The sequence below is a fragment of the Salvelinus alpinus genome, chromosome 29 (assembly GCF_045679555.1).
Source record: "Salvelinus alpinus chromosome 29, SLU_Salpinus.1, whole genome shotgun sequence".
Lineage (NCBI taxonomy): Eukaryota > Metazoa > Chordata > Actinopteri > Salmoniformes > Salmonidae > Salvelinus > Salvelinus alpinus.
This window is the reverse complement of record NC_092114.1, coordinates 21,171,596-21,187,296: the sequence shown is the minus strand read 5'-3', so window position 1 is coordinate 21,187,296 and position 15,701 is coordinate 21,171,596. Positions and strand designations below refer to the sequence as shown.

At 47.2% G+C, this 15,701-nt stretch overlaps 1 protein-coding gene across 4 annotated transcripts in view; it reads right to left on the bottom strand.

Moving 5' to 3' along the window:
* LOC139559294 (epsilon-sarcoglycan-like) overlaps positions 1–15,701 on the bottom strand; it is a 32,247-nt gene that overhangs the window by 13,819 nt on the left and 2,727 nt on the right. For 3 of the 4 annotated variants that reach the window (XM_071375162.1, XM_071375164.1, XM_071375163.1), the window contains exons 2-4: positions 4,887–5,009; positions 4,432–4,589; positions 143–215 (exon numbers count right to left, since the gene is read on the bottom strand). In XM_071375162.1, the coding sequence (XP_071231263.1) occupies positions 143–215; positions 4,432–4,589; positions 4,887–5,009 (354 nt within the window). Of the gene's footprint in view, positions 1–142; positions 216–4,431; positions 4,624–4,886; positions 5,010–15,701 lie in introns of all 4 variants that reach the window. The other variant, XM_071375165.1, reaches the window with a different exon arrangement.

Genomic DNA, 15,701 nt, shown 5'->3' with positions numbered 1-15,701 from the left:
GTAATACGGTCACCGTAACAACCCTAATCAGGATTCATGGGGGTGTCATCATTGAAGGTGACCCTTTAGATTTCAATAAAGAACATCCTGCTTAATCATCTCCTCACTAAGCCTGTCCTTTGTCTCTCTCTCTCTTTCTTACCTTCTGTGGACATGATGTTTATGACCAAGTTGTGCCGGGCCGTTTCGAAAGTGCGTCTGTTATAGGCAATAATCTGGAACACATAAGGGGAAAAGTTTAAGCCCAGATCAGGGCAGCTTACGCCCCAGGCTGAGGCTCGCTGGCGAGGTCTGAGCCAGATGCAAATATATACCATAGTAGAAGGCTCAGAGGAAAGCGGGACTTGGGGCACTGCCATCCTATAGGAACATTCCAACAAGGAACATAAAGCCCTTGGGAAAATGCTACAGTAGGTTAGGTACAGATAAGCCTGAAACACATAATGGTCTAAGCCTGCCTGTACCTTAGACTAGACATGTCTAAAACCCTAGGAAAAAGCTATATCACAACCATATGACAGCTACTATGAGCAAAAAACACATTGTTCTACCTGCTGGACTATCTACTGTAAATAATAACTAACCACTACTATTATTATTACAGGTTGTGCCGACATAGAGTACCAGTCAGAAGTAGAGTACCAGTCAGAAGACACACCTACTCATTCTAGGGTTTTTCTTTATTTGTACTATTTTCTACATTGTAGAATAATAGTGAAGACATTAAAACTATGAAATAACACATATGGAATCATTTAGTAACCCAAAACGTTTTCAACAAATCTAAATAAACTCAGCAAAAATAGAAACATCTCTTTTTCAGGACCCTGTCTTTCAAAGATAATTTGTAAAAATCCAAATAACTTCACCGATCTTCAATGTAAAGGGTTTAAACTGTTTCCCATGTTTGTTCAATGAACCATAAACAATGAATGAACATGCACCTGTGGAACAGTCGTTATGGCACGAACAGCTTACAGACAGACGGTAGGCAATTAAGGCCACAGTTATGAAAACTTAGGACACTAAAGAGGCCTTTCTACTGACTCTGAAAAACACCAAAAGAAAGATGCCTAGAGTCCCTGCTCATCTGCGTGAACGTGCCTTAGGGATGCTGCAAGGAGGCATGAGGACTGCAGATGTGGCCAGGGCAATAAATTGCAATGTCCGTACTGTGAGACGCCTAAGACAGCGCTACAGGGAGACATGACGGACAGCTGATCGTCCTCGAGGTGGCAGACCACGTGGAACAACACCTGCACAGGATCGGTACATCCGAACATCACACATGCGGGACAGGTACAGGATGGCGGCAACAACAACTGCCCGAGTTACACCAGGAACGCACAATCCCTCCATCAGTGCTCAGACTGTACGTAATAGGCTGAGAGAGGCTGGACTGAGGGCTTGTAGGCCTGTTGTAAGGCAGGTCCTCACCAGACATCACCGGCAACAACGTCGCCTATGGGCACAAACCCACCGTCGCTGGACCAGACAGGACTGGCAAAAAGCGCTCTTTTTTATTTTACCAGGCAAGTCCGTTAAGAACAAATTCTTATTTTCAATGACAGCATAGGAACACTGGGTTAACTGCATTGTTCAGGGGCAGAATGACAGATTTTTACCTTGTCAGCTCGGGGATTCGATCTTGCAACCTTTTGGTTACAAGTCTAAAGCTCTAACCACTAGGCTACCTGCCGCCCCTCTTCACTGACGAGTCGCGGTTTTGTCTCACCAGGGGTGATGGTTGGATTCGCGTTTATCGTCATAGGAATGATTATTACCCCGAGGCCTGTACTCTGGAGCGGGATCGATTTGGAGGTGGAGGGTCCGTCATGGTCTGGGGTGGTGTCTCACAGCATCATCAGACTGAGCTTGTTGACATTGCAGGCAATCTTAACGCTGTGCATTACAGGGAAGACATCCTCCTCCTTCATGTGGTACCCTTCCTGCAGGCTCATCCTGACATGACCCTCCAGCATGACAATGCCACCAGCCATACTGCTCGCTCTGTGCATGACTTCCTGCAAGACAGGAATGTCAGTGTTCTGCCATGGCCAACAAAGAGCCCGGATCTCAATCCCATTGAGCACCTCAGGGACCTGTTGGATCGGAGGGTGAGGGCTAGGGCCATTCCCCCCAGAAATGTCCGGGAACTTGCAGGTGCCTTGGCGGAAGAGTGGGGTAACATCTCACAGCAAGAACTGGCAAATCTGGTGCAGTCCATGAGGAGGAGATGCACTGCAGTACTTAATGCAGCTGGTGGACACACCAGATACTGACTGTTACTTTTGATTTTGAACCCCCCCCTTTGTTCAGGGACACATTATTCCATTTCTGTTAGTCACATGTCTGTAGAACTTGTTCAGTTTATGTCTCAGTTGTTGAATCTTGTAATGTTCATACAAATATTGACACATGTTAAGTTTGCTGAAAATAAACGCAGTTAACAGAGAGAGGACGTTTATGTTTTTGCTGAGTTCATATTCTATATTTGATTCTCCAAAGTAGCCACCCTTTGCCTTGATGGCAGCTTTGCGCACTCTTGGCATCATTACAACACTGTATATAGACATAATATGACATTTGAAATGTCTTTTGGAATTTTTGTAAGTGTAATGTTTACTGTACATTTTATTTTTATTTTTTCACTTTTGTTTATTATCTATTTCACTTTCTTTGTCAATGTAAACATACAGTTGAAGTCGGAAGTTTACATACACCTTAGCCAAATACATTTAAACTCAGTTTTTCACAATTCCTGACATTTATTTATTGTAAAAGTTCCCTGTATTAGGTCAGTTAGGATCACCACTTTATTTTAAGAATGTGAAATGTCAGAATAATAGTAGAGAGAATTATTTATTTCAGCTTTTATTTCTTTCATCACATTCCCAGTGGGTCAGAAGTTTACATACACTCAATTAGTATTTGGTAGCAATGCCTTTAAGTTGTTTAACTTGGGTCAAACATTTGGGTAGCCTTCCACAAGCTTCCACGATAAGTTGGGTGAATTTTGGCCCATTCCTCCTGACAGAGCTGGTGTAACTGAGTCAGGTTTGTAGGCCTCCTTGCTCGCACACACTTTTTCAGTTCTGCCCAAACATTTTCTATAGGATTGAGGTCTGGGCTTTGTGATGGCCACTCCAATACCTTGACTTTGTTGTCCTTAAGCCATTTTGCCACAACTTTGGAAGTATGCTTGGGGTCATTGTCCATTTGGAAGACCCATTTGTGACCAAGCTTTAACTTCCTGACTGATGTCTTGAGATAATGCTTCAATATATCCACATGATTTTCCTGCCTCATGAAGCCATCTATTTTGTGAAGTGCACCAGTCCCTCTTGCATCAAAGCACCCCCACAACATGATGCTGCCACCCCCATGCTTCACAGTTGGGATGGTGTTCTTCAGCTTGCAAGCCTCCCCCTTTTTCCTCCAAACATAACGATGGTTATTATGGCCAAACAGTTCTATTTTTGTTTCATCAGACCAGAGGACATTTCTCCAAAAAGTACGATCTTCGTCCCCATGTGCAGTTGCAAACCGTAGTCTGGCTTTTTTATGGCGGTTTTGGAGCAGTGGCGTCTTCCTTTCTGAGTGGCCTTTCAGGTTATGTCGATATAGGACTCGTTTTACTGTGGATATAGATACTTTTGTACCTGTTGCCTCCAGCATCTTCACAATGTCCTTTGCTGTTGTTCTGGGATTGATTTGCACTTTTCACACCAAAGTACGTTCATCTCTAGGAGACAGAACACATCTCCTTCCTGAGTGGTATGACGGCTGCGTGGTCCCATGGTGTTTATACTTGCGTACTATTGTTTGTACAGATGAACGTGGTACCTTCAGGCGTTTGGAAATTGCTCCCAAGGAAGAACCAGACTTGTGGAGGTCTACAATTTTGTTTCTGAGGTCTTGGCTGATTTCTTTTGATTTTCCCATGATGTCAAGCATAGAGGCACTGAGTTTGAAGATAGGCCTTGAAATACATCCACAGGTACACCTCCAATTGACTCAAATGATGTCAATTAGAAGCTTCTAAAGCCATGACATCATTTTCTGGAATTTTCCAAGCTGTTTAAAGGCACAGTCAACTTAGTGTATGTAAACTTATGACCCACTGGAATTGTGATACAGTGAATTATAAGTGAAATAATCTGTTTGTAAACAATTGTTGGAAAAACTGCTTGTGTCATCCACAAAGTAGATGTCTTAACTGACTTGCCAAAACTATAGTTTGCTAACAAGAAATTTGTGGAGTGGTTAAAAAACTAGTTTTAATGACTTCAACCTAAGTGTATGTAAACTTCCGACTTCAACTGTATGTTTCCCATGCCAATACAGCCCCTTAAATTGAATTGAAATTGAATTGAGAGAGAGAGCAGACAATATACTTCAGCTGCATTAGCAGTAAATGGAGCCACACACCTCTATGATGGTGGCCTTGCCCACGTGTTCAGCAGTGGGGGATCCGTAGAGCACCCCATCACTGTGGGAGGTTCTCTGGATGTAACGCAGCCAGCCTGGCCGGTCTGGGTAGCCCATCAGATTGGTGTTGAAGGTGATGGGGTCGTTGCTGGAATCCCCTGTACGGACAGACGTTGGTACATGTACAATCCCCTGTACGGACAGACGTTGGTACATGTACAATAAACGCGCCCAGCCTAGTAGTTAGTCAACTAGACCCTGATAGTGTGAGATGTAAATGCTACTCTGACACTGACATTTATGCATTTACTGTATTGTAGCTTAGCTAAATATATGTTATTACCGAATAGATGAGTATTTATTATTAGTATTAATAATAAATAGGTACTAGTAGTAATAGTAAAATGAGTAATCTGGTTATTATTGAATTGAGAGATCCAATGAGGAACACAGACCAGGTTTGGGATAGGGGGGAAACTCTCCTTTGAAGTGCTCTCTCTCCAGGACGTGGACAAACAGCACACCTGCAGACGGGTAAACGTTCCGGTCGGCGTGCAACGTCGACAGGATGGTGACCACTGGAGCACAGAGAGAGAGGACACCGAGGTAATTAGCTGGGGGTCCTGTGTGTGGGGGAGGCAATGCGTGTGTGCGTGTGTGTCTTCATCATTACAGCCCCTACCAACTGCATTCAGGAGGGAGAAAATGTCCCTTTCCAAGGTGAAAATCTCCATCATGTGTACATTGTTCAAGTTCTTTGTTTCTGGCCATTTTGAGCCTGTAATGGAACCCACAAATGCTGATGCTCCAGATACTCAACTAGTCTAAAGAAGTACAGTTTTATTGCTTCTTTAATCAGAACAACCGTTTTCAGCTGTGCTAACATAATTGCAAAAGGGTTTTATAATGATCAATTAGCCTTTTAAAATGATAAACTTGGATTAGCTAACACAACGTGCCATTGGAACACAGGAGTGATGGTTGCTGATAATGGGCCTCTGTACGCCTATGTAGATATTCCATTAAAAATCAGCTATTTCCCGCTACAATAGTCATTTATAACATTAACAATGTCTACACTGTATTTCTGATCAATTTGATGTTATTTTAATGGACCAAAAAATTGTTTTTCTTTCAAAAACAAGGAAATGTCTAAGTGACCCCAAACCTTTGAACGGTAGTGTATGAGCTTAGTTCAACTGTCGTACCCCATCAGAACCCAAATGTTTGTCAACAATGCACATTTAAACAAACACTCTTTAGCCTCAAAACATGATTAAAAGTATAATCTTAATGTAATGGATGGTCAGTCCTTTCATCCATACCGCTGTCTATTCATTTGAGAGTGGTTATATTTCACCAGCCCCATACCTCAGCTTTTTTGTTGTTTCAACCCCTGATTCCCACTTTAATTGATCTAGAAATCTATTTGGAGGCTGCTGGCTAAATTGGGAGAGCTGGTACATACGTTTTCTTTCCTTGCCAAACAAGGCCAGTAGTATATAGCCAGAGAAGTTTAAGCTATTCAGTCTCGTCTTTGATATAAGCCTAGTGTTGATGAGTGCAGGAACAGTCAGCCAGGCACCCAGGCTACAGTCGACTTGTCAGTAGTTATTAAAGGCCTATGATATCAGGAACACGAGAGTCAGAGGGCCAGAGCAGTGAATGGTTGTCAACAGCAGTAGGGAGCTGCAGTACTGGGATTCAGTCAGCCTCTTAAAGCTACAGTCTGGGATTCCAACAACCAAACAGCCGCCCGCCTCTTATTTTGGTATACAGCTGTCGGATGGGGGTTCTGAAAGGGTAAGACAGTTTTGCTCAGCTCATTTATAAGTTATGTTCCACAATAATGAACGGCTATATATAATTAATTTAAAAGTCAAAAAAATTATCCCAATCCCAGACTGTTCTGGAACCTAGCGTACCTTCTTCTCTGTCTCATACTCCCTGACTCCATTATACCACAACCTACTGTTTAGACCCACTCCACTTAGAACACAAACAAACGTATTCTTTATTCAGGAAGTGTTGCAGAGGCAAATGGAAGCTCTTAAGATGGTTTATGCAAGATAGAGCTGGAGGTGTTGTGTGCCATTACTCTCTGTCTCCCCCTCCTCTCTCCTCCCCCTCTTCTTCTCTGGTTTGACAGTGTTTCTCTTTCTCTACCTCTTCTACCTCCCCCTCCTCTACCTCCCCCTCCTCTTCTCTGGTTTGACAGCGTTTCTCTTTCTCTACCTCTTCTACCTCCCCCTCCTCTACCTCCCCCTCCTCTTCTCTGGTTTGACAGTGTTTCTCTTTCTCTACCTCTTCTACCTCCCCCTCCTCTACCTCCCCCTCCTCTCTCCTCCCCCTCTTCTTCTCTGGTTTGACAGTGTTTCTCTTTCTCTACCTCTTCTACCTCCCCCTCCTCTACCTCCCCCTCCTCTTCTCTGGTTTGACAGCGTTTCTCTTTCTCTACCTCTTCTACCTCCCCCTCCTCTACCTCCCCCTCCTCTTCTCTGGTTTGACAGTGTTTCTCTTTCTCTACCTCTTCTACCTCCCCCTCCTCTCTCCTCCCCCTCTTCTTCTCTGGTTTGACAGTGTTTCTCTTTCTCTACCTCCTCTACCTCCCCCTCCTCTACCTCCCCCTCCTCTTCTCTGGTTTGACAGTGTTTCTCTTTCTCTACCTCTTCTACCTCCCCCTCCTCTACCTCCCCCTCCTCTTCTCTGGTTTGACAGCGTTTCTCTTTCTCTACCTCTTCTACCTCCCCCTCCTCTACCTCCCCCTCCTCTTCTCTGGTTTGACAGTGTTTCTCTTTCTCTACCTCTTCTACCTCCCCCTCCTCTACCTCCCCCTCCTCTTCTCTGGTTTGACAGCGTTTCTCTTTCTCTACCTCTTCTACCTCCCCCTCCTCTACCTCCCCCTCCTCTTCTCTGGTTTGACAGCGTTTCTCTTTCTCTACCTCTTCTACCTCCCCCTCCTCTACCTCCCCCTCCTCTCTCCTCCCCCTCTTCTTCTCTGGTTTGACAGTGTTTCTCTTTCTCTACCTCCTCTACCTCCCCCTCCTCTCTCCTCCCCCTCTTCTTCTCTGGTTTGACAGTGTTTCTCTTTCTCTACCTCCTCTACCTCCCCCTCCTCTACCTCCCCCTCCTCTTCTCTGGTTTGACAGTGTTTCTCTTTCTCTACCTCCTCTACCTCCCCCTCCTCTACCTCCCCCTCCTCTTCTCTGGTTTGACAGTGTTTCTCTTTCTCTACCTCCTCTACCTCCCCCTCCTCTCTCCTCCCCCTCTTCTTCTCTGGTTTGACAGCGTTTCTCTTTCTCTACCTCTTCTACCTCCCCCTCTTCTTCTCTGGTTTGACAGTGTTTCTCTACCTCCCCATCCTCTACCTCCCCCTCCTCTTCTCTGGTTTGACAGCGTTTCTCTTTCTCTACCTCTTCTACCTCCCCCTCTTCTACCTCCCCCTCCTCTACCTCCCCCTCTTCTTCTCTGGTTTGACAGTGTTTCTCTTTCTCTACCTCCTCTACCTCCCCCTCCTCTACCTCCCCCTCCTCTTCTCTGGTTTGACAGTGTTTCTCTTTCTCTACGTCTTCTACCTCCCCCTCCTCTACCTCCCCCTCTTCTTCTCTGGTTTGACAGTGTTTCTCTTTCTCTACCTCCTCTACCTCCCCCTCCTCTACCTCCCCCTCTTCTTCTCTGGTTTGACAGAGCGTTTCTCTTTCTCTCTCTTTCTCCTCCCTCCTCCAGTGGAGCTACGTCTTTTATCACTATGGGAAAAGGAGTGCGCGGGGAAGGGAGGGAGGGGGTAGAACTGCAGTACAGTGTGTGTGTGTGTGTGTGTGTGTGTGTGTGTGTGTGTGTGTGTGTGTGTGTGTGTGTGTGTGTGTGTGTGTGTGTGTGTGTGTGTGTGTGTGTGTGTCAAAGAGAGAGAGAGAGAGAGAGAGAGAGAGAGAGAGAGAGACAGCTCCACTGTTCATGACTGCAGACAAATAACTTCAATTCCATTAGCAGGAAATGGAGCCTGGAAGAGATGAAGAGATGAACATACACTACATGACCAAAAGTATGTGGACACCTGCTTGTCAAACATCTCATTCCAAAATCATGGGCATTAATATGGAGGTAGTCCCCTACTTCGCTGCTATAATAGCCTTCACTCTTCTGAAGGCTTTCCACTAGATGTTGGAACATTGCTGCGGGGACTTGCTTCCATTCAGCCACAAGAGCATTAGTGAGGTCAGGCACTGATGTTAGGCGATTAGGCCTGGCTCGCTGTCAGCGTTCCAATTCATCCCAAAGGTGTTTGATGGAGTTGAGGTCAGGGCTCTGTGCAGGCCAGTCAAGTTCTTCCACACCGATCTCGACAAACCATTTCTGTATGGATTTCACTGTGTGCACGGGGGCATTGTCAAGCTGAAACAGGAAAGGGCCTTCCCCAAACTGTTGCCACAAAGTTGGAAGCAAAGAATCGTCTAGAATGTCATTGTACTGTATGCTGTAGCATTAAGATTTCCCTTCACTGGAACTAAGGGGCCTAGCCCGAACCATGAAAAACAGCCCCAGACCATTATTCCTCCTCCCCCAAACTTCACAGTTGGCACTATGCATTCGGGAAGGTAGCGTTCTCCTGGCATCCGCCAAACCCAGATCCGTCCGTCGGACTGCCAGATGGTGAAGCGTGATTCATCATTCCAGAGAACGCGTTTCCACTGCTCCAGAGTCCAATGGTGGTGAGATTTATGCCAAACCAGCCGACACTTGACATTGTGCATGTGATCTTAGTCTTGTGTGCAGCTGCTCTGCCATGGAAACCCATTTCATGACGCTCCTGACGAACAATTATTGTGCTGAAGTTGCTTCCAGAGGCAGTTTGGAACTTGGTAGTGAGTGTTGCAACCGAGGAGAGACAATTTTTATGCGCTAAGCGCTTCAGCACTTGACGGTCCCATTCTGTGAGCTTGTGTGGCCTACCATTTTGTGGCTAAGCCGTTGTTGCTCCTAGACGTTTCCACTTCACAATAACAGCACTTATAGTTGACCGGGGAAGCTCTAGCAGGTAAGAAATTTGACGAACTGACTTGTTGGAAAGGTGGAATCCTATGATGGTGCCATGTTGAAAGTCACTGAGCTCTTCAGTGCAGGCCATTCTGCTGCCAATGTTTGTCTATGGAGATTGCATGGCTGTGTGCTCGATTTTATATACCTGTCAGCAACGGGTATGGCTGAAATAGCCCAATCCACTAATTTGAAGGGGTGTCCACATACTTTTGTATATATAGTGTAGGTCCCTACTCCCTACTGGAAAACATGTTACCATCATCATCTTCATTCTTCATCATCGTTATGACATACTGGGAGATTTGGGCCGCTTTCCCGAACACAGATTAGGCCTAGTCCTAATTGGATTAAAAATCACTTTCAATGGAGAATGAACATACTTTTTAGTCCAGGACTAGGCTTAATCTGAGTCTGGGAAACTGGACAAAAATAAACACACCAAGAGTCCACATAAAGAGTTAAACCACTCTGGTACAGAAGAGATTACAGACAGCACAGTCAGATTACGCTAGCCTACGTCCTATCCAGTACACACAGTTGTCTGAAGCCCATTTAAAATGGGCTTCAATGGACTTTGACTACTTTAACCAAACAGATCTAGGATCCCCATCTGAATCAGAACACTAAACATTAAAGTGTCCCAGATGTCCTTTGTCCCCGGGGACCTGGTCACAGAAAAAGGCGGTCAATGATCTAAACGGTTGTATAGATGTGAAATAATCACACGCTTGGGATCAGTGGACTGTGACGAAGCCATAGAAATAGAACCGGCCCGGCAACCGCTAACCTGCCCGGCAACCACTACTGCACATTGAGCTATGATCTAGGCTACTCCTGTAGCTAGCTGAATGTTCCAATATCAGCACACCATAAAACTAATGGTGCATCCCAAATGGCACCACATTCCTTACATAGTGCGCTGTCCCTATGGGCCCTGGTCAACAGTAGTTCATTATATAGGTACTAGGGTGACATTTTGGGAAGCAGCCCAGGTCTTTCAGTGACCCTCTCTTAAATCACACTCAAGTATATTATTCTATTAGGCGTCACACTACAAAACCAATGGTGGTCACAGGCACAGCCAAGGTCTAGCATCGACCCTTCCTTTCAGAGACGCTTGATGCAGTTTAATTAACACACATTGCCCACAGACGTGTCAGCCCATAGAATGAGACTTACTAGAATGGATATCCCCATTCAAGTTAACATTCCAAATTCAATTTCTATGTGTCAGCCCAGATGGCCTTCCCCAGGTCAGTCTATTTCTTAGAGGCTCCAAGAGGGGCTGCATCCTAAATTGCACCCTATTCCCTACATAATGCAATACACTCTTAGAAAAAAAGGTGCTATCTAGAACCTAAAAGGGTTCTTAGCTGTCCCCATAGGAGAACCATTTTGGTTCCAGGTAGACCTGGAACCCAAAAGGATTCTCCTTTGGGAACAGCCAAAGAACCATTTTGGAACCCTTTTTTCTAAGAGTGTACTTTTGACCAGAGCCACATGTGCCCTGGTAAAATGTAGTGCAGTAGCCTATATTGGGAATAGGGTGGCATTTGAAACGCATTTGAGAGACTCCAGCCAAAGAAAGCAGATATCATTGGCTAAGCTAATGACAGGCCGTGCTAATAGCATCAGATCTGCTTACACCTGGATCTGTGGGCACAGCAAGGCCTTCTGGAGATGTTGAACCAAAAGCCTACTCTAATACATCACCCATTAATGGTTAATGCTAAACTCCCTAACCACGAGATAATCTCGCGGGAGCCATCACACGCACACACAGACAAACATACTAACACATACACACACACACACTCACATGTATATAGGCTAGTGTACACACACACAAAACACACACACACCTTGCCATGTTCCCTTGCTGCAGATCACTAACAGAATGGATAACCCTTCTTTTATGCCTTTAGGGACCAACCCGACCTTGGGCACACAGCAGCCTCAGCCAAAAATAGACTTTATTCATGTCATTGGCCACACATAGAAAAAAAGAGCTTGTCTCCTGAAAGGCTGGCTAGGCAGCAAGGGGATGTCCTCTGTCCTGTTATTCTTTCCAATCAGCAGTGTAAGGTGGAGGAAGGTGGATCAGTCTGTAATTTCCGGTCAGGGGGAATGCATGTGCATTTAGTTCTCATTAGAACTACACAGACTTATGGGAGCGATATTAGATGAAATCTAGCCTTTGGTCTCTCTCTAGACTGGAGTGATCCTACCTGGAAGTGAAACTGTGCTCTGTGTCTGCCTCTATAGACAGTGATCCTACCTGGAAGTGAAACTGTGCTCTGTGTCTGCCTCTATAGGCAGTGATCCTACCTGGAAGTGAAACTGTGCTCTGTGTCTGCCTCTATAGACAGTGATCCTACCTGGAAGTGAAACTGTGCTCTGTGTCTGCCTCTATAGACAGTGATCCTACCTGGAAGTGAAACTGTGCTCTGTGTCTGCCTCTATAGACAGTGATCCTACCTGGAAGTGAAACTGTGCTCTGTGTCTGCCTCTATAGACAGTGGTCACTAGCAGGGGAAACTGTGCTCTGTGTCTGCCTCTATAGGCAGTGGTCGCTAGCAGGGGAAACTGTGCTCTGTGTCTGCCTCTATAGACAGTGGTCGCTAGCAGGGGAAACTGTGCTCTGTGTCTGCCTCTATAGACAGTGGTCGCTAGGAGGGGAAACTGTGCTCTGTGTCTGCCTCTATAGGCAGTGGTCACTAGCAGGGGAAACTGTGCTCTGTGTCTGCCTCTATAGACAGTGGTCGCTAGGAGGGGAAACTGTACTCTGTGTCTGCCTCTATAGACAGTGGTCGCTAACAGGGGAAACTGTGCTCTGTGTCTGCCTCTATAGACAGTGGTCGCTAGGAGGGGAAACTGTGCTCTGTGTCTGCCTCTATAGGCAGTGGTCACTAGCAGGGGAAACTGTGCTCTGTGTCTGCCTCTATAGACAGTGGTCGCTAGGAGGGGAAACTGTGCTCTGTGTCTGCCTCTATAGGCAGTGGTCACTAGCAGGGGAAACTGTGCTCTGTGTCTGCCTCTATAGACAGTGGTCGCTAGCAGGGGAAACTGTGCTCTGTGTCTGCCTCTATAGACAGTGGTCGCTAGCAGGGGAAACTGTGCTCTGTGTCTGCCTCTATAGACAGTGGTCACTAGCAGGGGAAACTGTGCTCTGTGTCTGCCTCTATAGACAGTGGTCTATAGACAGTGGTCGCTAGCAGGGGAAACTGTACTCTGTGTCTGCCTCTATAGACAGTGGTCGCTAGCAGGGGAAACTGTACTCTGTGTCTGCCTCTATAGACAGTGGTCACTAGCAGGGGAAACTGTACTCTGTGTCTGCCTCTATAGACAGTGGTCGCTAGCAGGAGAAACTGTGCTCTGTGTCTGCCTCTATAGGCAGTGGTCGCTAGCAGGGGAAACTGTGCTCTGTGTCTGCCTCTATAGACAGTGGTCGCTAGCAGGGGAAACTGTGCTCTGTGTCTGCCTCTATAGACAGTGGTCGCTAGCAGGAGAAACTGTGCTCTGTGTCTGCCTCTATAGGCAGTGGTTGCTAGCAGGGGAAACTGTACTCTGTGTCTGCCTCTATAGACAGTGGTCGCTAGCAGGGGAAACTGTGCTCTGTGTCTGCCTCTATAGACAGTGGTCGCTAGCAGGGGAAACTGTGCTCTGTGTCTGCCTCTATAGACAGTGGTCGCTAGCAGGGGAAACTGTGCTCTGTGTCTGCCTCTATAGACAGTGGTCGCTAGCAGGGGAAACTGTGCTCTGTGTCTGCCTCTATAGACAGTGGTCGCTAGCAGGGGAAACTGTGCTCTGTGTCTGCCTCTATAGACAGTGGTCGCTAGCAGGGGAAACTGTGCTCTGTGTCTGCCTCTATAGACAGTGGTCGCTAGCAGGGGAAACTGTGCTCTGTGTCTGCCTCTATAGACAGTGGTCGCTAGCAGGGGAAACTGTGCTCTGTGTCTGCCTCTATAGACAGTGGTCGCTAGCAGGGGAAACTGTGCTCTGTGTCTGCCTCTATAGACAGTGGTCGCTAGCAGGGGAAACTGTACTCTGTGTCTGCCTCTATAGACAGTGGTTGCTAGCAGGGGAAACTGTGCTCTGTGTCTGCCTCTACAGACAGTGGTCGCTAGCAGGGGAAACTGTACTCTGTGTCTGCCTCTATAGACAGTGGTCGCTAGCAGGAGAAACTGTGCTCTGTGTCTGCCTCTATAGGCAGTGGTCGCTAGCAGGGGAAACTGTGCTCTGTGTCTGCCTCTATAGACAGTGGTCGCTAGCAGGAGAAACTGTGCTCTGTGTCTGCCTCTATAGGCAGTGGTTGCTAGCAGGGGAAACTGTACTCTGTGTCTGCCTCTATAGACAGTGGTCGCTAGCAGGGGAAACTGTGCTCTGTGTCTGCCTCTATAGACAGTGGTCGCTAGCAGGGGAAACTGTGCTCTGTGTCTGCCTCTATAGACAGTGGTCGCTAGCAGGGGAAACTGTGCTCTGTGTCTGCCTCTATAGACAGTGGTCGCTAACAGGGGAAACTGTGCTCTGTGTCTGCCTCTATAGACAGTGGTCGCTAGCAGGGGAAACTGTGCTCTGTGTCTGCCTCTATAGGCAGTGGTCGCTAGCAGGGGAAACTGTGCTCTGTGTCTGCCTCTATAGACAGTGGTCGCTAGCAGGGGAAACTGTGCTCTGTGTCTGCCTCTATAGACAGTGGTCGCTAACAGGGGAAACTGTGCTCTGTGTCTGCCTCTATAGACAGTGGTCGCTAGCAGGGGAAACTGTGCTCTGTGTCTGCCTCTACAGACAGTGGTCGCTAGCAGGGGAAACTGTGCTCTGTGTCTGCCTCTATAGACAGTGGTCGCTAACAGGGGAAACTGTGCTCTGTGTCTGCCTCTATAGACAGTGGTCGCTAGCAGGGGAAACTGTGCTCTGTGTCTGCCTCTATAGACAGTGGTCGCTAGCAGGGGAAACTGTGCTCTGTGTCTGCCTCTATAGACAGTGGTCGCTAGCAGGGGAAACTGTACTCTGTGTCTGCCTCTATAGACAGTGGTCGCTAGCAGGGGAAACTGTGCTCTGTGTCTGCCTCTATAGACAGTGGTCGCTAACAGGGGAAACTGTGCTCTGTGTCTGCCTCTATAGGCAGTGGTCGCTAGCAGGGGAAACTGTGCTCTGTGTCTGCCTCTATAGACAGTGGTCGCTAGCAGGGGAAACTGTGCTCTGTGTCTGCCTCTATAGACAGTGGTCGCTAACAGGGGAAACTGTGCTCTGTGTCTGCCTCTATAGACAGTGGTCGCTAGCAGGGGAAACTGTGCTCTGTGTCTGCCTCTATAGACAGTGGTCGCTAGCAGAGGAAACTGTGCTCTGTGTCTGCCTCTATAGACAGTGGTCGCTAGCAGGGGAAACTGTGCTCTGTGTCTGCCTCTATAGACAGTGGTCGCTAACAGGGGAAACTGTGCTCTGTGTCTGCCTCTATAGGCAGTGGTTGCTAGCAGGGGAAACTGTGCTCTGTGTCTGCCTCTATAGGCAGTGGTTGCTAGCAGGGGAAACTGTACTCTGTGTCTGCCTCTATAGACAGTGGTCGCTAGCAGGGGAAACTGTGCTCTGTGTCTGCCTCTATAGGCAGTGGTTGCTAGCAGGGGAAACTGTGCTCTGTGTCTGCCTCTATAGACAGTGGTCGCTAGCAGGGGAAACTGTGCTCTGTGTCTGCCTCTATAGACAGTGGTCGCTAGCAGGGGAAACTGTACTCTGTGTCTGCCTCTATAGACAGTGGTCGCTAGCAGGGGAAACTGTGCTCTGTGTCTGCCTCTATAGACAGTGGTCGCTAGCAGGGGAAACTGTGCTCTGTGTCTGCCTCTATAGACAGTGGTCGCTAGCAGGGGAAACTGTGCTCTGTGTCTGCCTCTATAGACAGTGGTCGCTAGCAGGGGAAACTGTGCTCTGTGTCTGCCTCTATAGACAGTGGTCGCTAGCAGGGGAAACTGTGCTCTGTGTCTGCCTCTATAGACAGTGGTCGCTAGCAGGGGAAACTGTGCTCTGTGTCTGCCTCTATAGACAGTGGTCACTAGCAGGGGAAACTGTGCTCTGTGTCTGCCTCTATAGACAGTGGTCGCTAGCAGAGGAAACTGTGCTCTGTGTCTGCCTCTATAGACAGTGGTCGCTAGCAGGGGAAACTGTGCTCTGTGTCTGCCTCTATAGACAGTGGTCGCTAGCAGGGGAAACTGTGCTCTGTGTCTGCCTCTATAGACAGTGGT